The 22,662-nt window shown below is 35.8% G+C and overlaps 1 protein-coding gene across 3 annotated transcripts in view; it reads left to right on the top strand.

The window, feature by feature from the left end:
• The window catches only part of Pola1 (DNA polymerase alpha 1, catalytic subunit), a 323,376-nt gene that overhangs the window by 155,842 nt on the left and 144,872 nt on the right, over positions 1-22,662 (top strand). For all 3 annotated transcript variants that reach the window (XR_005283881.1, XM_038317189.1, XM_038317190.1), the window contains 2 exons: positions 4,423-4,601; positions 6,299-6,430. Coding sequence is in view for 2 of the 3 variants with exons in the window: in XM_038317189.1 (XP_038173117.1) it covers positions 4,423-4,601; positions 6,299-6,430 (311 nt within the window). In the remaining variant the exon portion in view is untranslated. The remainder of the gene's footprint in view (positions 1-4,422; positions 4,602-6,298; positions 6,431-22,662) is intronic.

The raw sequence follows: 22,662 nt of genomic DNA, 5'->3' as shown, positions 1-22,662 counted from the left end.
TGAGTTGAAGTCATGAATGTTGCCCATTGGAATTTGTTGCTGTCGAGATTTTGGGAGCTATCTTTTCCAAAACAGTATTTCAATGTTTTGTGTACTTACCAATATTTGGTGTTTTCTTTTTTCTTCATTTTATGTAGTGTCATACCTTCCATTGTCTTTACTTCGCATTTGATGATTGATGAGCCTTTCCCCAAGTTTCTTGGTCAGCTAAACATCTCCCCTGTTGAATTATATTTTTCTCATTGATTTTCAGGCATTTCTTACATGTTCTAAATATGATCCCCTTGGAAACATACTGTGAATATCTCCTAGACCACATGTTTTTTTAATAAATAAATTTTACTTTTTTTTTCGTTTTTGGTTTTTCATGACAGGGTTTACTCTATAGACCAGGCTGGCTTTGAACTCACAGAGATCCACTTGCCCCTGCCTCCTGAGTGCTGGGACTAAAGGCGTGCACTGCCACAACCTGTCTCAGGACTTAATATATTTTATCATGAAAGGATATAAAGTCTTAAGATTGCCATAAATCAGTTTTAGAACATTTCCATCACGGCAGATTACTTCATTCTTTCTGCTCATCTTTCCTAGTCAACGCTCACACAACAGCCACACTCATCTGATTTCTGTCACCATATGTGTGTTTCCCTAGTCTATAATTGTATATAAATGGCTTTCTGCAGTATGTACTTGATATGTTCAATTGTTTTGACTTCATGTAATATTTTTTCACTCTATCATGTTGCTTGTATTTGTATCCATTTTTTTTTCATTGCTGAGTAGTATTGCTGGTATGTCATTCTACTGTTAACATCCATTAACCTAGTTTTCATCTGGGACTATTATAAATAAAATTGGGTATTTTTTATACACAGATGTTTATGGAGAGAGCATTGATCCTTTAAGTTTTCACAATTTTTTCTTTAATGCTAAATTTGCATTTTATATATTGTTTTCTAGGAAATCCAGATATGTAAGCCTAAATTCGCACAAAGAAAAAATGAATTACTTCTTAAGATAAATTTTTATTAAACAATGGCAATAATTCCACTAATTGGCTTCCCTAGTATCTCAACTGATTCTTATTACAAACTGTTTGTGGATAACGGTTACTTCCATTTCTCAGTCGAATTTCATCTGTATAGATTTTCCTTTTTCCACTTGCATGAATGTATGGAAGAAACTGGCTTTGCTGCAGTTTTTCAGTTGTATTGATACCTTGTATTTTTGGAAAAAAAGAGAAATACTCAAACAAATATGTCATGATGCTTCTCAGATAGACATGTCTTCAATTATGAACACATTGCATATTTGAGAAGGGACATAAATGAACAGTTTAAGAATAGGAGTATTCTGCAGTGCTTAAAATTGAAAGTAGTAGAAAAAAATAATTCTGTGTCAAATGTTACGTTGTATGATTAGACTGGTGGTATTAAGTAAAAACTGCTGCTAAAGCTCACCCACCCCAGTGCCTGTGATGCTACTTTCTATAAATATGCCTTTGAAACTGAGAGCTTTGATCCTGTTGCCAAAATAATGTGAGATCCTAGAAATTTTCTAATTATAAATGACAGTATTTTAATTTCATTCTACTACCTCTTCTGTCCCTCCCATCTCAGCACAAGTGACTTGATCACTACAAGTTGCAGGAGTGAATTAAAGCACACATCACATCATCTCTGGTTATTGTGGGGAAATCACAGCTGTTCTTCTGCCAGATAACTGGTTTTCCAAAACCCACTCAGGTTACTCCTTTCTTTATTTTCTGTCTGACCCAGTGATTCAAGTCAACTAAAAGCAGTCTAGTAGAAGTGGAAGTTTCCTTTCTCAAACAGGGCTTTAAGTTTGTTTCTCTAAACCAATTGTTCAGAGAAAGCTGTCGGTAGAAGAGGTAAGGAATTTGGAATTCAGTTTTACATCTCTTGCTGAGCTTTCATATGGCTACACACTGTGAGTAGTTTAATATTAATTACAGAACATATATGCAGGCAGGGCAAGTGTGATGGTAAAGATTGTGCTTTAACGCCATTTCTGACAGGTTTTAATTTTGGGTTGTCACAAAGGGAATTTTATGCTTCAGGTTTATTTTGCAGTCTTAAAATTCAAAATCTTTACCTCTAGGTGGCAGCACCAGATACTTTTTTCCTATTTGAGGCCAGCCTTAAGTTCTGATATAAGCAGTAAAACTTTCAAGTTGACTAAAACTTGGAAATATTCTATAAGAATTTGGTTAAATTACTTTGTGTGTTGAATAAGTTTGGGACTTGCTGTACCTTGGGTTTTTTAAGTCTTCTAAAAGGATTTGTGATCCTTTTTCTTTTTTAGAACATGGTATATATTATGTCTACTTTAATAATATAAGCCCCCTTCAGTTTGCCTGTTACATGCATAATTCTCCTTCTAAGAAACCACTTGGTTAATGATGTTTTTGTATTGAAGTAGCATATACAAGCCTGTTGTATGCTTAATACTTTAAAGTTAACTGCACTCTATTTTCCTTTTTTGTTTTTAAAATTTAACAAGAATCATAGTTAAGCGAATACAAGATTGAAGCTTCTTCGAATGAAACAGTTCAGCTTGAGGATAAATCTGAAGTAATTAACTAGGCCAGATGGCCTAGTTACTGCTATGGGAAGATAATAGTCATTTGTGGAAGTCAACATTTAGAGCAGATATTGCATAAGATTTGATTTTTTTTTCTTGCTGTCAGACATGTGTTGGGTGTTCCTCTGTAAGTAGCAAGATAGACCATATCCATTTTTGGTTAACCCCTTGGGCAGGTGAGCTGGCTGGTTATCTGCCAGTGTGCTCCTCCATGTACTTAGGTGTGCCAAGTGAATGAGGACTGATAGAGGCGGCCTAGGGAAGAGCTCCTAGTTAATTATGTACATGTACAATCCAACATGATTTTGTTCCTTTGTTTTGGGAGCATTTAAGGATCTTGCCTTTTAGAAAACACCTGTCTTCCACTCCTCCTTTAAAGTTAAAATTATCATTGGAAATTGATTAATAATTATACAGTCAGAAAAGATAAAGCTGCTTTCTCATAACTACAGATTAATCAACACATTCTGTGAATATCCTCTTGTAGTTACAACTAGAGATTAATAAAAGGTACATTTATCTGTTACTATAGAAAACAAGCAATCTCACTTCTCAGTGTGGTTTCTCACATTCAGTTCCTCTGCCCTCTTTAAATATGTATTGTCCATATTTTACTTATCTACTGTTTTTCTAGGAGGCAGATAATTTGTAAACTAAAAATGATAGTCTTGACATGGAGCAGGTGTCATATCACAATAACATATCACTTATTCTATGTATTATTCTGAAAAATATTTAATTTTTTATATGTTGTCATATTTGGAAACATTTTTAATTTTTATGAAGCATAGTTATTAATTTCATGTGTAGCATGTGTTTCATGTGAGTACAGTCTGAATTAAATGGTGACCGTTTGCTACTTTGTATTGTATTCAAGTGCAATTTATTAAGTGTTTAACATGTAATAAGCACTGTTAAACTGGGCTTATTCTTTTATTATCTCATTTCGAGTTCGGAACTATTTGGCTGGTGACACTTCCATTTTGTGGGTGAGAAAACTGAGACTCTACATCTCAATCATCTATTTGATTGCTACCCTGCTACTCTGAAAGTATTTTCCTCAAGAAGTTTATAATTACTATGTGTCATTTGATGACTGACCAAAGAGAATATAGGAGTTTGAATTTTAAATATAAATCCAAGTAGTAAAATTTGTCAGGGTTTGAACAGGGGAAAATTAAATTAGTAAAAATGTTTTGTTTCTTTAAATAGTTTGTGGCAACAAGATCATATAAACCATGCATAGATTTGTTGTTTCAAATGAAATATAGAAATTGCATTTAGTTTCAAAGCTATTGTGGGTGTGTGGATCTATGGACTATGTAGATTCATCCCTTTGTACATGTTTTAAGTGTATGAATTGCAAACATACAAAAATAGAGGTTGCACTTTGTCCAGATGCTGCTACTGAATTATAACCACTGAGTTAGGCTGCAGCATACAGGCTGTTAACTATTGAGAGAAGATGAAATCTACCACTGCATTGAAATCAGTGTTTACAGTTGTGTCTGCATTTGAAAGAGTGAACCTATATTCTTTAATGGGAATTTTGTTTTGTTTTTCTTTTTAATGGTTGCACTTTGAGTATTTTTTTAATAACAGTGAATAATTATTTGAGTTTTTAAGTGTAACTTAAAAAAATCTATGAAATGCTTTGGAACCTGTATGTCCAGTGACTTGTTTCTACATTGTATTTTTAGAGTTATTTTTTGATTCATAATCTTTTATGAAAACTATTTGTCCTGTGATCTTGAGTTCAATTGGGGGTATAATTCTTTGAATGAATACTTCTTCTTTTTTTTTTTTTTTGCTTGATAGGACTTGACTCTACTCAGTTTAGAGTTCATCAGTATCACAAAGATGAGGAGAATGATGCTCTACTTGGTGGACCAGCACAACTGACTGATGAAGAGAAATACAAGGACTGTGAAAAATTCAAATGCCTTTGTCCTACATGTGGAACTGAAAATATTTATGATAATGTCTTTGAAGGCTCGGTTAGTTATTCCTTTTTGTTTCTGTCTTTCATTTTGTTTGGAAACTAGTACAGAGTGCCCTCCCCCTACACTTCAGGGTATATAAAGGTAACCTAGATGTTGCATTTATGTCTTTAAACAATTTTTGCTACATGAATTTTGCTTTTATAACTTCATTTCTGCTGAGACATGCTTAATTGAGTATGCTTTAATTGTTTTTGCCTTTCTAGAGTGCTTGACCTTAGTTTTAAAATGGAATCTCTTAAAAATTCTAATTATCTCAAAATATTTTTATTGGAACTCCTTAATTAGTAACCTGTATTCCCTGTTCCCAACCCCCACTTATTTAGATAGGGCAATAATTGCCTTTATCTTAACAAGAATTAGGCATTTTAGGAAAGGTTTGTTTGTCCTTACATGTTCCTCTCACCTTGTTTTTTCCCCAAAAGTACTCTTATTATCTTTTCTGTGGTCTTTCCATATCAGACATTAAAAAAAAAAAATTCACAAGGAGACATTCCTGTCAAGAAGTACTGCCAAAAAAATGTATCATTGACCTTGGATCAGAACTTGAATCTCAGCCAATTCATTTCACTTTACTGCAGTGTTATAAGTGTGCTAGCCATTGGCAAATGAGTAGGCAGCAGAACTCTGAAACCTTGAAACTGAAAGAAAATACATCTTTTATCTAAATTAAAAATAATTATTTTAAGTTAATTTGGACAAACAGCAGATGTTTTGCATTTTTTTGAATCAAAACAAAGCAGCTTTTGGAAGCAAGTGCAAGGAAGAGGCAGACACATATCAGCAATACTTGCTAAATCCTTGAGTTTTGCTTCATTACAGCTGTAAATAAGATAGCTAATTGCATGGAGGCTTGACGACTTGCAGATGGGCTAACTGTGGAAGAGCCGATGTCAAGCTCGGAAATCTCTTCCACCTGGAATTGCTTAGCTTGTCGGGGTAGGGTTATGCACCAGATTGGAGCAGGAAACTAACCAAGATGTTTAAGTACCCAGAAAGAAAACAAATGCTCCAGAAACCCCAACAGTTTTCCTATATCTTATTTTGTTTTGTCTTTGTTTAAAACAAATTACAACACAATAAAATGTTTCTCCAACTGTTAATAGTTTCTCGTTCAAATTTATATTCTTATTGAAACCTTCTTTCCCAAAATATATTTCAATTCTTTTCTTTTCAAGCACAGAAATTTCATATTTTCCAATCTGGTGATAAATGAGTTTGCTTTATTGCTTTTGTAGTGCGCTAATTTTAAATTTTACATTTTTCTGTCTAAAATTCATTTGGTGCAGTAACAGCAAACTAATATCATGTAAGGGCTTTTGCTTTATCTTCAAGTTTGGAATGAATGAGTGCAAGTTAAGTTTTGATCAGTGTCTCTAGAAGAATGTTTATTTTTGGTAACATGATTTCTCTGGTATTTTCGGAGGGGAAGTGGCCTTATCCATAAAGCCTGTCTTGCATGGAATGTAAAATAGTGAGTTTATGGTTTTCCCTTTGACGTTGTACTCCATTATGATAACAAGAATTTATGCCATGTACCTCTAAAGGGGATCTTAAGCCATAAGTAGTAGATAAAGTATAGTTCAAAACTCACCTCTAATAGTATTGTACACCAAGGAAACAAATGAAAGTTTTAAGCATAAATACTTTCTGATAATAGGCTTTTGTGTACTTGTTTGTCCTGTTTTCTGTAGGGAATTGATATGGAGCCCAGCTTGTATCGTTGCAGTAATATTGATTGTATGGCTTCCCCACTCACCTTCATGGTACAGCTGAGCAACAAACTGATCATGGACATTAGACATTGCATCAAAAAGTACTATGATGTAAGTATCTGTAATAAAACTTTACATATTTAATTTGGTGAAATATAATAATTGTTTTATAGTTTTTGATTCAAGTGAAAAACCTTTGGGGGAAATTGGTAGTAAAATACTTTTAATAAAATGTGACAGGTTGTAATTTAAAGTTTGTTTACATTTACTTATTTATATGTGGATGGGTGGGTGATGGTGGTGCAGGATGGTGCCTGTATGGTGAACATGAGGGAGTTGGTTCTCTCTTTCTATCAAATTGGTTCAAAGGGATCACTCAGTTCATCAGGCTTGGTGGCAAGACCTTTACCACCTAAGCCATCTCAACTGCCCAAAGTATGAAATTTTAGTCTGGTAATATGACAAACAATTTGATTTTTCTCATATCTCATTACTGAAAAGTATTTTAAAGATTTAAAGTTTAATTTCAAGAAAAGTGAAACTGTATTTGGAAATTTTATTTTTATTTATTATTGCCTAGGTAACTAAATTGAATGGTCACTCAGAACTTTGGCTTAGAGTAGGAAAAATAGCAATGTTGCCTGTCTCCAGTAAGTAGAGTCATGGTACTATGGGTAATGATTTTACTGGATTGATCACTGCCCAATACTTTTTGTTCACACATGACAATCTAAGCCAATCTCTTGATTAGTTTTCTGAAGAAATTAAAAGAAACATTTTTAAAATTGACGTGCAATTTGAAATTTCAAAGAGAATATCTCATTTTTTTATATGTACAGTAAAAATCCCAGAAGAGTAAGCTTTCTTTGCTTTAAAATTGAGCTTTTGTTTTGTTTTCTTACCACATTTCAAATAAATGTTTTTTCTTTTTAAAAATTAAAATTTATAAGACTGTACATTTCTCATTTTTCTTAGTGTGTCATATCATTTATCATATAAACAAATTTTCTGTCACTTGAAAATTCACTATATCTTTTAAAAAATATGTATTGAGATATGCAGAGAAACCCCATTTTAAAAACAAAAACAAGCAAAAAGGCTGTGTTGACAAGGCATTTTTTTTTAAATAAAAAATGTTCAGGTACTATTAGCTAAGACCAATGATTTTAACATTCTATTTTTTCTACTTGTTAATTATAATGTAACATAGCCCTTCTTTAAAACACGTGTGAAGTAATTTGACTTGTTTCACATAGTAAGAAATATAACTCATATATAAATAGGTATTAGAGCATTAAGGTAAAGGATGCGAACACAGAGTCATAGTGTGATTTGGCAGAGAATAATTTGTATTTATATTTTTAAAAAGTATGTTTGCCTGAAGGTTTTTATAAAAAATAATAATAATAATGACTACACTTTGGGAAGCTCTGCAAAGTTTAGTGATAAAGCTGTGCTGCACTTAAATGAAGAGCTTGTTGGGAATAAAGGTTATCTGTCGGGTCACATTCTATAGTATATGAAGTGTTCACCTTATGAAATATTAGACCTTTATTTAGCATGAAGAGCACAAATCAAAATTGTTCAACTTCTCATTTACAGGCCTCATTGAGCAAAGTATGATTCTTGACTCTTGGGAAGAATCCTGGCTTTTTCCTCTATGTTTAGTCTATCAAAAGCTTCACCATGGAAATGTTAATACTAAAACAATGAATCTAGTTCCTTCTGTGAGAAGGAACTATCTGTTTTGACTAAGTTGAGAATAGGGAGAAAAACGATCCATATAATTAGAATGTGCCCAAACTAAAAGATGAATTTGAATTCTAATTGTGTATGTGTGCGCGCGCGTGTATGTATGTGTGCATGTCTGTGTTTTAATGACCATAGTTACAAAAGCATTTTTAAGCTAAATAATCTACTCTTAGAGACTAAGTATTTAAAAGAAAGCTGTTAGAGTACTTGCCTTGTCTTGTCTACCAACTATTTCTGTAACATGCAAGTGATAAGTTTTTCTACACTTAACTGCCCACTTGATTGTCTTTTCTAAGACATTTCTGATCAAAATTGCCAAATGTTACTCTAGTAATTAAGGATTGATAGAACTGTTGGTCCTCAAAGTTAGAAATTTCCTTGCTTTGTGATCCTGATCATAAGTTACTGGATGGGTGAAAATAACTCCATCATTTCTTTCATGGTCTCATGCTGAGTTATATATAAACAGTGTATCTTAGAAGTCAGTGAGAGACAGTTTTATTTTTTGTTGTCTCCAGATACAATGCTACTTTTGCCAGTTGATGGGTGTGATGTTGAGTTTCTTTGGTTAACTGTGCCTCAAGTGACATTGTTTAGTGTGATGTATGATAAAATTAATGGCAATCAAGGTAAAGACTGATATAGTAAGCATATTAGAAAGGCTTCTGAGATTAAGCGACTTTTCTCTGAAGCAGGTTACCAAAATGGCTTCTTCATATTTTGTAATATTTAAAAATACTCACTTGGACTGGAGAGGGAGGGGAATGGGGAATGGGGGGAGGGGGAGGGAAATGGGAGGAGGGGAGGAGGTGAAAATTTGTAGTAATAATAATAATAATAAAAAAATAAAAAATACTGAATAGAAACAATTATTTGTGGACCTTAGATAATAGAGTATCATATTTATTTTAGTCTTAAAATTACAGCAAGGGAAATCAATTTACACTGAGAAAAGAAATGTACACATAGAAAGGAAGAACTTGGAGAAGTTTGGTAAAATATGACATTTGACCAAACGTTGTAACCTGCCAAGGAACCTAGTTATAGATTATATGAAATTAGGTTACCAAGAAAAGAAATTAAAGTCACAAAGTATACTTCTAAATCATTTGCATTTTCAAATGCATTACATGTTCTTCTGTCATGACTGCATGAGTAAATGTGATGTAACACTTTTGCAAATGTATATATCTCAGAGTCAATAAATCTACATTACATTACATTACATTTTAATACTGACTCCTTTAGTGAGAAATGCTTTTTCCCAACCCCCTTTGTATAGTAATGAGTGTATCCTTCGAATTCTCATTTAATTAACATACAAATTTCCATGTGCATGGGAAATGTACAAGACACTGAACAAATGTACTTTTTTTGAGTAACATATTGATTTACTTAGGAGAAATACAACTTTAGATTTTACTTCAAGGTTTGCTAGTGTGTTGACAAACTGACATAGCACAAAGAAATCTTAATTCAAAATTGATTGTATACTTTGAGCCTTGTTCGTTACTCTGTTAATACTGAACTGGAATTTCTTTTTACTCATAAGAAGGCAAATTCATCTCTAAGCTTTTAAGGATGGTTTTTGAAATTCAAGTTTAGAATGAAAAATCTACACATAACCCTCCTTAAATTCTGTCCCCAAGAGCGCGCGCACACACACACGCGCACACACACACACACACACACACAGAGAGAGAGAGAGAGAGAGAGAGAGAGAGAGAGAGAGAGAGAGAGAGAGAGAGAGAGAGAGAGAGAGAGACAAAGGGAGAGAAGCACTAGCTAATCTAAATTGGGAAATGAAGAGGGTTTTTTTAAGCATGGAAATTTCATCATCTTGTCAGCTGGCAGAATGCCTGCTGTGTGGATTCACAAAGGCTAAGAATTACACTTTCATGAAATTTTCCTCACTAACTGCCCTGGTTAATTTGAAAGATAACCCACTGTTCTAATTCATTCCTCAATTGGGCGGTGCAGGTTTTATCTTTGATCTGACAAAGCATTTGTGTTAATCGTTTTGGCCCTCCACTAGACACTCTTGGGATTGTGCTTTTACAATAAATGTGTCTGTGATAGCTCTTTAGTCTATTATACTTACAATAGATCCATAGAACTGGTAATTAATTCTCCACTGCTTTGGAAATGGGAAGAATAGGTGTAGCTCTGTCAAGTACTGCTGGGAAGTTTGTTTAGCTGGTTCATTTTTGAAGTGTTCCCTCAACTGTCCTAAAAGCGAGTATGAGACTGAGATGCTAGCCTACCCTAATGACTTTCTGATAAGTGGGAAATTCAATCCTTCTTGATATCTGGGAGGGGGTGGTGGGTCATTTATTATTGGTTACTATGTACATTAAACTCATTTGAATGCATACATGGAGTTACACCTTTCTAAAGGTGGAGGCTCTGAAAGACACGGTGTGATAGTGAACTAAAATGTGTTCCTCGTTCCTCATTATGCAGTGCTTAAGGTGTTTGAATGGGGCAAAATGTTTTTCTTTACCATTCTTCTGTGTTTCTAGGTACCTGCAAAAGGGCTCTTTGCTAGTGCTTTTGAATGTTGAGATATTGCTAACCCTAGATGGAACTGCCCCTGCATCTAAAAAACAATGAGCATATGAGTACTGGCTATCTGTGTTTTAGCCCTTGATTAGTTTCTGGGCCAGAATTAGTTGTGTAATTCCTTAGAAATAAGCTTCAGGTTTTATAATCTCAGAATTTTCCTGTATTATGCCTTTTGAGGATTGGGCTTTAATATTCTGTGTCTTATCTGTGATCTCTGCCACAGCCATTCATTTAGTAATGGGTGTTCTTGATTCTTGGTAACCAAGGGACCAACAAATAAAAGTTATTATTTTTTTTCTCATGGTTTATTTTTTTTATATTTAAAAATTTCCATCTCCTTCCCTCCTCCTCCCCCCTCCCTTCCCTCCTCCTCCCCCTTCCCTCCCCTCCTTCTCCCCCTTCCCTCCCCTTCCCTCCACCCATACCTCCCCTCCCTCCCTCTCAAGGCCAAGGAGCCATCAGGGTTCCCCACTCTATGCTAAGACCAAGGTCCTCCCAACTCCCCCCAGGTCCAGGAAGGTGATCGACCAAGCTGAGAAGGCTCCCACAGAGCCCGTCCATGCAGAAGAATCAGAGCCCAGCGCCATTGTCCTTTGCTTCTCAGTCAGCCCCCGCTGTTGGCCACAGTCAGAGAGACGGGTTTGGTCGCATGATCCATCAGTCCCATTCCAACTGGAGTTGGTGATCTCCCTTCAGTTCTGTCCCACCATCTCCATGAGTGAACGCACCCCTCATGTTCCTGACTTTCTCCCTCATGTTCTCGCTCCTTCTGCTCCTCATCAGGACCTTGGGAGCTCAGTCCAGTGCTCCAATGTGGGGCTCAGTCACCTTCCCCATCTGTCGCCAGCTGGAGGTTCCCTCACGGTCCTGACTTGAGAAAGTTATTATTTTTTAATATTTTCTTTAAATTCTTTTTTCACAATGTTACTACACTGACAGAGGGCTTATTTGTGATACGCAAAATTAATATCAAGTTAACCCAAAACTCCAGTTATTTTAAGATTGTGAAAGCATTGACAAATAGCTCTTTGTTACCATCTTTGTCCTCCCCTCCCCTCTCCTCCTCTTCCCTCCCTCCCTCCCTCCCTCCCTCCCTCCCTCCCTCTTCCCCTCCTTTCCTCCTGCTCCTTCCACCCTAGTCCTGCCACTCTTGTCCCCAGGGACCAGTCTCTGCCCCCTTCTCTCTCCTCTTCTAATAAACCTCCCATGTGAGCCTTGTTGCATGGTGTGACTTCTCTTCGCAGTGTTTTTTTTTTTAATTACAAATAGCCTTCTTCTCAAGCCAAGTATGTGGCAAAGATTCAGTGCCCACAAATATTATTGCTATGATACAGAATAGCAGTCTGTCTAAGTATAATATTTTCATTGTCTTACTAGAGAAGTTCTATGACTAACTAGATAACTTTGCGGGGGTGGGGAGCAATACCTAGCTTGTTACCTGCTTACTGCCGCTCTCTTTATATTTCTCTGTTTTATTTCTTAGTGTATTATTGTGATAAAGGTACATAATTATTTCTTTGGGCCCCATTTTTATGAGGAATTCAAAAACTTATGCCCAGAGAATTATTATCAGCCATCAAGCATTATGTTCTTAAACTCCAGACTGACCTTGGAATTGCCTTTTATCAAAGGTGTAATGTTGAGTCAGGAGTAGTGACATATACCTTTAATCCCAGCATTAGGGAGGCAGATGGATCACTGTGAGATCAAGACCAGCCTGGTCTACAAAGAGTTTGATGATAGCCAGGGTAGTTACATGAAGAAACACTGTCTTAGCCTGCCCCTTAAAAGTGTAACGATTCCAGAATGGAATGTTGGCTAAACTATTTGTTCATAAAAATGTGCACTTATTTAGCATCATGAGCAAACACCATTTTTTTATTTAGCACTATAAGTGCTAAATAGTGCTTAAACAAAAGTAGTTTTATAAGGAAGGCACAGAATGACATTAAATAAATGAATCTGATAAATGCAAGATGAAACAACTTCTCACTCCAGACCCCAACAAATGTGTTACTGAGTGGGACTCATTGTCATTGACTTCATTTATCCATTTTTGTTGGAATGATACTGTACAGTGGATCTGTTTGAAAGCCATGCAGTGGCTTTCAGTAACTCTCTGCTGTTCTGCTGCAAATATTCAGTGTTCAATAACCCTCAAAATTTCTCATTTCTTACCTGTGGTGATGCAGACTGATAGTTTTTAGGTTAGAGGTTGCTATATGCAGTAGTATCACTGGCTACATTGGTTCAAAATAATTTAAACTTTCGTAGTGGAATTATTGTTGATTTCTTTGCCTCTCTGTATTTAGAACATTTTAGAAAGAAAGAATAAATTAGGCTTTTTTTAAGTCTCTAACAACATAATTATAAGTGGTAGTAGAAGCATGCAACATAGAAGCAATAGATATCCATCTCACCAATTCAGCTTCACAGTCAGCCTAATACTTGCTACCCAGTCAAGCTTAAAGAGGGGTGATTTCTTTAGGCATCCATAAAACCCATCCTAAATCTTCCTGAGAGCTGATGTTTCTTCTTGCTTCACACCATTTTATTGGAAAGCTAAGCATAAATGAACACCAGGCATACCAGTATTCTAACACCAGACATATTAATGGAGAGGGTTTGCTTTTATTTGTAAATGGTTGATTTTCTTAGATTTATATAAGTCAAAATGCTAATTTTGAGTTGAGTATTACATTTTGCTGCAACTTCATGATGTGTTCCCACAGTAAAACTGAAAAAAAAAACAGGGCTTAGATGATAATTGGGGGTAGAATCTCATTGTAAGAAAATGTGTTGCCTATACATCTAAAGGAATCATAGGTTATCCCATCCTCTAAAACATGACAGATAGATATTCTGTGCAAGCAGTTAATCATGAGATGTTTGCTTTCACAAAGGAGTTGTAGTAAGCAAATAGGGTCAGGTACAGCTTTCCACTTGTCTTTTTTTAAATAAAATAATCAACATTTTTCTGTCATTTTTTAAGTTTTTATTTCATTTAATCATTACTGGATGTCATCAATTATTTTTGGTAGGATTAAAACTAGAAATGGTCCTATGGAACTAGTAGGAGATTCACACCCAATTTGGAGGGGTCCAACCACAGAATAAGCATTACAAATTATGCCAGTTCTGACTATGACTTCCTAGCAGTGGACTGATGGACTGATCCATGTGTATTGAATCTGGACTTTAAGCAATTCCTGATACAGTTTACCTCTGTAGCGAAAATTGGGGGCCTTTTGAAATGCCAAGGACATGCCATAGAAGTGGGCACATATATGACAAAAAGTAGGTAACCTCAGAAAACTGGGCCGAAACAGTAGAATTCCTTTCTTCAGTTTGATTTCTTTAACGTTGTCTATTTAGGGAAAACTCAACTTCAAGTCTTACTCCAGTCATCTGTAGCTACTATCTTGTAGTAAAGTAATTGAACCAGAACAGATTTCATTTAACCTTTCAAAAGTGAGATTTTTCACACCACTAAGCAAAATGAAACTATCAGGTCTCTGCTGTACATATCAACAGTGTGGGAAGTGAGCATCCTAAGCAGTGACTGTCTTTCATGTTTTGTTGTATTTTCATTATGGTCCACAAGTGAAATCAGACCTTTACAGATAGTTGTTGATTAGAATTTTCAGATGATGCTATCTAGCCTAGCCTTGCATTAAATGAAATGATCTCATTTCTGTTTAGGAGAGAATTAATTCAGCTGTTTTTCCAAGGCACTGCAGAAAAATTTTCAAAGCCCAGATTTACAAAAAACAAAACGACAACAGTGCGTGTTTTGTGTGTGTGTGTGTGTGTGTGTGTGTGTGTGTGTGATAAAACCGAGTTCATCTTTTTTTCTATATAATAGGGATTGGTTTGTTTGCAAGGAATGGCTTTAACATACACCCTTTTCAATATCCATACTATGTTGGTCTTAACTTGGATTTTGTAAAGCAATATATATATCTTGTAGTCCTGGTTTAAACCTTGTCTGATTTGAATAACACCTTCCGAATTTTCTATGTTTTTTACTTTATGCCATAATGTAGTTTTCAAATCCCTCACCTGGCTTGTTTCTTGAAAGGGCTTTCTCATTCAGGCAGTACAGTTACTTCAGGTTCCTTGGCTATTAGAGGAACAACACTTTTGGTACTGCTGAGAACCTTGGCGATTTACTAGCCAACTCTCAGGATCCAGGACTAATACGGCTACAGTCTAAAATAAAACTAACACTCCTCAGGATTGATGTCCGTATGATGCATAAGGATTTAGAAATCATGCAGGCCCTTCAACTTCAAATTTCCATTTAATGATGTAGTGATGTTTTAGAGTCTTTAGAACAATGGTTCTCAGTCTGTGGGACGTGACCCCTTTGGGGAGGGCTTAAAACCTCTTTCACAGGGGTTGCCTAAGAGCATAAGAAAAAACAGATATTTACACTACGATTCATAACGTTAGCAAACTTATAGTTATGACGTAGCCATGAAAATAATTCAATGGCTGGGGGGTCACCACAGCATGAGGAAACTGTATTAAAGGGTCACACAGTGTTAGGAAGGTTGAGAACTACTGTTTTAGAAAGACCCATTGAAGAATTTTAAGTAAAACATTACTTTGTAGTAGTATATATAGTTCAGAGGTTCTCAATCTTTTCCATCTTTGGGACCCTAGTACACTCTTAATATACTAAGGATGCCAATGAGTTTATTTTTCTGTGAATTCATACTTTATTTTAACTTAAAACTGAGGTCCTAAAGTATTGATCCATTTTTTTTTTCATGGTTTATTTTTTTTTATATTTAAAAATTTCCATCTCCTTCCCTCCTCCTCCCCCCTCCCTCCCCTCCTTCTCCCCTTTCTCTCCCCTCCTTCTCCCCCTTCCCTCCCCTCCCCTCCACCCATACCTCCCCTCCCTCCCTCTCAAGGCCAAGGAGCCATCAGGGTTCCCCACTCTATGCTAAGACCAAGGTCCTCCCAACTCCCCCCAGGTCCAGGAAGGTGATCGACCAAGCTGAGAAGGCTCCCACAGAGCCCGTCCATGAAGAAGAATCAGAGCCCAGAGCCATTGTCCTTTGCTTCTCAGTCATTATGAGTGACAATAAGAATATTAAGTAAAAATAATTTTTTTTAAAAAAAAATCTGGGTTTTGGCACGCATCTTTAATCTTGGCACTTGGGAAGCAGAGACAGAGGCAGGTTTATCTCTGATTAAAGGCAAGTCTGATATCTATATATAAGTTCCAGGCCAGCCAGTGCTTCATAGTGAGACCCTATCTCAAAAAAAGCCCATTTTGAAAAAAATAACTTCATATTCCAATTGAAAATAATCTAATCAAGACAATGGTATTGTTTTATATTTTTACAATTTTCTTTCTTACCTATCTTCGAAGATAGTTGAATTCTCATATCTTCTTCAGTATCTCATCTACTGTAATTTACTATTTTGGTTTGTAAAGAAAATTTTGTTTCACATAAGAATATAGTTAGGGAAAGAAGAAGCATGTTTTGTTAGCCCTTTCTGTTAATTTCAGGAATTCAATTTTTTGTTACTACACTGAAATAGTTTCTTAAAGTGTGTTGGGGTGGTATGTGTATGTGTTCATATAGGTATGTACACTTGTGTATATGATTGCATGTGTCCGTGTGTGCAAAAGCATATGTTGGTGAGAGGTCAGTATTGGGTTTATTATTCATTAATGCCTTTGCCTTATTCTCAGTGAACCTGGAGTTCACTGATTTAGCTAAACTGGCTGGCCAACAAGCCCCAGGGATTCTTTTGTGTTCACCTTCCCACTGCTAAGCTTTTTTACATGGGTTCTGGGAATCAAACTTGGGTACTTCTCTTTACACAGCGAACACTTTACTGAGCTAGCCCTTCTGCCAAGATAGTTTTTTTTTCACCAAGGTAGTTTCTTACACGTTAACAACACTGGGTATGAAATCATGATCTTTTTATCATGATTTCATGATATCATGAAATTTGATCTTTTTATGTTGTAGTACATCAAAACCCATTGCTCTGTCTTAAACCTTGAGTGGATCATTTATCTATGCATGATTCTTTAACATGGAATGTTATTTAGAAAGTATTGGTTACGTGACTTATACATGTTTTCCAAATGTTATAATCTTATAATTCATTTTTTTAAAAATTGCATTTTTTAATCAGCCTCATTGGGATCCTATTGAGCTTAAGGTAGTAAATATTAATATTCCAATGAAAATACATTGAAAACTGAGGTTTGGTAACATAATGTGAGATGATTTTTTTTAAAGTGACAGGCTCCGTTGGTTCATTTTGTAGGAAATGTGTTTTAGGTACTTAGGTAACCATAGTTTATCAGCTATTCTTTTAGCTAAAAATGGATTTTGCTGAACAGAGTAGCTCAGTTCCCAACTTAGACAGTTGTACAAATGGTTTTCATGGAGAGAACTACTGTATAGTTGCACATGATAATAAAAGAATGCATATAGTTGAGTTGCATAAAAGATTCTGCTCTCTGAATATATGTTATTGCTAAATGAGCCTAGCTTACTTAGGTATTAAGTATCGTGAGTGTACAATGGTAAGGAATATAAAAGTTAATAGTATAATTTATAGCCACTACCTTTATTAGTGCCTGCTTAGCAGACATTTTATTGTACATATTGATCTTGCACCATCAATACAATTGCAAACTCAATGAAAAAGACTGATATTTTGGAAAAGAGCTATGACTTTTTATTTATGGGTTCTAGGTGCTTAACTTTCAGCTGTTGCATTTTTTTCCTAAAGAAATGTACTCTTTGGGACTGTGGATATGTGTCAGTGGGTTAAGAGCACTTATTATGCAAGCATGAGGACCTGAGTTCAAATGTCCAGAACCAAAATAAAAAAATCACACATGGTCACATGCATACTTGTAACACTAGCACTACATGAGGCAGAGACAAGAGGATCACTGGAACTTGCTTCCCAACTTTAGCTCTGGGCTTAGTGAAAGACCTTGTCAAAGGATTAAGGTAAAAAGTGAAAGAGCAGGACACCCAACCTCCTCCAGCCTTCATGCCTACATGGGAGCATATGCCCATACACAGACATGTCCATATTCCCAGGAGATGGAAATCTTTAATAAAAATATCAAAAAAAATATGTGCCTAGGTCTGAGATAGTTCTCAGTATTTATGCTACATTTCTAAGATCTAAGGTGTAATTCATAGTACTGGAAGAACAAAACAACATTAAACAAACAAAAAACCAAAAAAAGGAGAAAAATGAAATTTATATGTAAGAATATATTGATAAATAATTGCTTATAATAGTGAAAATTGGATATAACTTACATATCCTAGGATAAATTATTGCTAAATAAATTATGGCATATCAACAGGATAGTATAATGTACAGCCACCTGAAGCAGTATTTTGTGAGATCAAAGACACAGGACAATGAAAACAGAAAAATAAGAAAGCAAATTATTATATAAGGAATGCTTCAACTACGTACTTACAGAAATGTGTCTGAAAAAACAGAAAGACATCAGAATATTAATAGTGATTGTCTTGACTAGAGAGAATATGGGTTGCTTTAATTTTCATCTTTATATTTGTTTTAGTGCTGTAATAACTATATATTCCATTTTTAAAGGGGAAGATTTGGGTTGCATTTTAAATACATTTTAACATTTACAATAAATGAAATGTTACTGTAACAAATTTCACTGTAAAATTCACGGTAGCATATTGCATAGTATATTGTCAAACGGATAAAATTGTGTAACTATGAGGACAATTTTTTTTATTTTATTTTGTTTTCTACTATACTAAATAGGTTGACAGTTCCAGAACTGTATACATGAAAGTTGGTAGCTTTACTTTACAAAAGTGGCAGTAATTGATTTGAATACAAAATGAAATTATCAGGACAATTCCCCCAAAGAATACTGAAGAAAATGCATCTCAGTATTTCCATTAAAGTTTCATAGCAAGAATAGCTCTGTTTAGGAAAGAGAACTCTTTATCTTTAGCTCATTACTTACTTTCAGTGGATCATGAGGACAGAGAGAACCTCAAAAGGTTAAGTAGTCATTCTCACACTCATTGATTATGTTCACCACTCCTGCTTTCTAGAAGTTACCTCATGGTCTTAAATCATTAAGAAGGATAACTTTCTCTTACTCAGATGTGCACCCACATCCATCACAGTTTGTACTTTTACAAATTCTAGCAAATGTATTGATAGATTTGTACCTACCACCCTTAATCAAAATACAGAACAGTTCCATCCCAAAACAGTATTATTTCACTCTTGTTCCAACGTCTGTATTTTTTTGATCACTCCAGGGTTGTCTTTGGGGGATTGTCAAATGGATCCATAGAGTATGCAGCCTTTGAGACTGTCTTGTCACAAAAGGCTCTCCTATTATTGCTGACTATTACTCCATTTTGTGGGTGTGTATTTGTTTGACCCATTTAAGGGTGGTTTATGTTGTTTCCAGTTGGGGACAATTATGGAATCTGGTGCTTGTAAACGTTTGCATGTAGCACAAATAATAAAACCCCAGTGGCACTTATTGGGGTTCAACCTGAAGACCAAAGAAGCAAAGCAGCCAAGGCACTAGAGAGCTCTTAACTCCATGAAATCTTCAGACTGAAAGAAAGCAAGTTCCTGTTTCATCCTACCTTATATTCCTCTCTAGTGCTGAACGGTGTTCACCACCACCGCTCAACATCTATGGCTAACTAGTGTGGCTACTTTGCACTGATCTTCAGGCAAGTTTTATTTATTAAAACACCCACTTTATTTCCCTCTTTGTCTAAAATAGGAAAGAAGGCTATAACTAATGTAAGAAAAATTAGATATAATAAGTATGATATCATATGCAATATATGTTGGCAATAAAAATATCAACAATGTCTAGTCCATTTGCATTTGACAAATTCAGAGAAAATACTCCATATCTATTCTATCTTGATGAGTCCAAAGTCTTATACCTAATTTTCTTTCTATCATAACTTGCTTTCTGCGTCTGGTAAACAAGTTAAACAGTAACTATAACTATCTAATCTCCAACTCCCTCAGAGGCCCAAGAAGGAAATATTAACTGAGTAAACAGGAAGTGTAGACAAGTGATTTCCAAAAAAATGTGAAAAACAACAGAAACAGCCGTCTGGACAGTCACCCAAGGTTCCTCTGCAACATTGGGGCATCCATCTTTGTCTTAAAGGCCTAGAATATCTGACAGACTTTTTATTAAGCAAGATTTCTGAAGGATTGTCCTACCTTGTCTTGGCTAGGCTTTGTCATTACTCTCTTTTGTGTCCTGCTTGTCCAGTTTGAATAGAATATTGTCAGCAGTTAAGGCAAGGGCACTTTTTTGCCCAGTGGTTTTTATTTGCCACAAAGAGAGTAAACCCCGTGTTGAGTTTTCTTTGATGCCTATCATTTTCTCTGAAGTAGATTGGTTCTTCCAGGAGCAGACATGTCTCATTGTGATTTAAAATTTTTTTAAAAGAACCCATATTATTAGAACATCTTAAATGCCATATTCTGTAGATCTCTGAATTATTTGAAGATGATCTATCTAAAATATGTCTATTTGACCTAGAAAACATACCAAATGTGACTATAAGTTTGATTATAATAGGCGATTAACCACTAACCTGTATTTCCTTATTATCCTAAACAGTTGGTAATAATAATTTTCAAGGACTAGAAATTTGCATTACAACGTTAAATGAGTTGCATAGGTACAATATCTTGAATAAGAGTAGACATGTATGTGCATTATGTTCTAACATTTGCATACAGATTTTTATACAAGCATGTTTTCATTTCTCTAGAATAAGTATCCAGGAGCAGTAAGTATTGAATTGTATGTTTGAAATTTTTAAGCATTACCAAACTATTTTTCAGAATGGTAAATATCATTTTGCATTCCTATTAGCTATATAAGAGTTCCATTTACTTAGCATCCTTGTTGGTACATGATATTATTTTCTTTAATTTGAACTATAAGCATGGAGTGACCAGTCTTTGTGGTTTTAATATCTATTTCCCTGATATCTCGTGATACTGAACTCTTTTTGTGCATTTACTTGCTTTCTGTCTTGCTTTTCTTTTGCCATGACAAAATACCATGACCAAGGCACTCATACAAAAAGCATTTAATTTAGAGGCTCATGGTTCCAGAGGGTTAGAGTCCATGACCACCATAGTTGGGAGCATGCCAACAGGCAGGCAGGCAGGCATAGCATGGCACTGGAACAGTAGCTGAGAGCTTATTATCTAATCCAAAAGCATGAGGCAGAGAGAGAACTCATTAGGAATGGCCTGGTCTTTTGAAACCTCAAATCCTACCCCCAGTGACATATGTCCTCCAACAAGGCTACACCTCCTATTTCATCCCAAACAGTTCCCTCCAACAGGGAACCAAGCATTCAAATATATTTATATAAATGTGTGTGTATTTGTGTGTGTGGTCCTACTGAGGACCAAGTATTTAAATATACTCATATATATTTTCATTCAAAACACCATGGTGTCCTTAGATTCTTTTTGGTGTACTGTTTCAAGTGTTTTTTGTAGAACCCATTTATTTGGACCGTTTGCTTTTTGTTGTTGAGTTTTGAAAGTTTTTCATATATTCTAAATACAATTTAATTGTTATATATGTGATTCGTAAATGTTTTCCCAAGTCTGAAGCTAGCATTGGTCTCTTTAAAAATACCTTTAGCAGGCATAGTGGCAAATGCCTTTAATACCAATACTTGGACAGCAGGCACATTTAAATCTCTGTTAATTTGAAGCCAGCCTGTTTAGCATAGTGAGTTTAAGGACAGCCAGAAGTACATAGTGAAGTCCTGTCTCAAAAAACAAATTTTAAATCGTTAAATCGTTATTACTGTCTGGATGAATACATATGCCTTGTATGGAGATCACAAGACAACTTCCTGGAGTATGTTCTCTCCTTTATCTTTACACGGGTTCTGGGAAATCAGTATTTTGTTTTTTATATTGCACTTTGATTCTGAAGATGAAGAATTTAGAATTTTTTTTCTCATAGTTTATTTTTTTTAATATTTAAAAATTTCCATCTCCTTCCCTCCTCCTCCCCGTTCCCTCCCCTCCTCCTCCCCGTTCCCTCCCCTCCTTCTCCCCCTTCCCTCCCCTCCCCTCCACCCATACCTCCCCTCCCTCCCTCTCAAGGCCAAGGAGCCATCAGGGTTCCCCACTCTATGCTAAGACCAAGGTCCTCCCAACTCCCCCCAGGTCCAGGAAGGTGATCGACCAAGCTGAGAAGGCTCCCACAGAGCCCGTCCATGCAGAAGAATCAGAGCCCAGCGCCACTGTCCTTTGCTTCTCAGTCAGCCCCCGCTGTTGGCCACAGTCAGAGAGACGGGTTTGGTCACATGATCCATCAGTCCCATTCCAACTGGAGTTGGTGATCTCCCATTAGTTCTGTCCCACCGTCTCCATGAGTGAACGCACCCCTCTCGTTCCTGACTTTCTCCCTCATGTTCTCGCTCCTTCTGCTCCTCTTGGGAATCTACCCAAGAGATGCCCAATCATACAACAAAAGCATATGCTCATCTATGTTCATAGCAGCATTATTTGTAATAGCCAGATCCTGGAAACAACCTAGATGCCCTTCAGTGGAAGAATGGATGAAGAAACTGTGGAATATATACATGCTAGAATACTACTCAGCGGTAAAAAACAATGACATCTTGAATTTTGCAGGCAAATGGATGGAAATAGAAAACACTATTCTGAGTGAGGTAACCCAGACCCAAAAAGATGAATATGGGATGTACTCACTCATAATCGGTTTCTAGCCATAATTAAAGGACATCGAGCCTATAAATTTGGGATCCTTGAGAAGATAATAAGAAGGTGAACTCCCAAAAAAAGATATAGTAATCCTCCTGGATATTGGAAGTAGACACGATCGCCAGGCAAAATTGGGAACTTGAGGGTTGAGCAAGACTGGGCCAAGGGAAGATGGGGAGAGAATTTAGAATTTTTTAACATGTACTCTTGATGCAATA

The sequence above is a fragment of the Arvicola amphibius genome, chromosome X (assembly GCF_903992535.2).
Source record: "Arvicola amphibius chromosome X, mArvAmp1.2, whole genome shotgun sequence".
Taxonomy (NCBI): domain Eukaryota; kingdom Metazoa; phylum Chordata; class Mammalia; order Rodentia; family Cricetidae; genus Arvicola; species Arvicola amphibius.
Note: the sequence above shows the minus strand (reverse complement) of the source record. Positions and strands in the feature narration are given on the sequence as shown.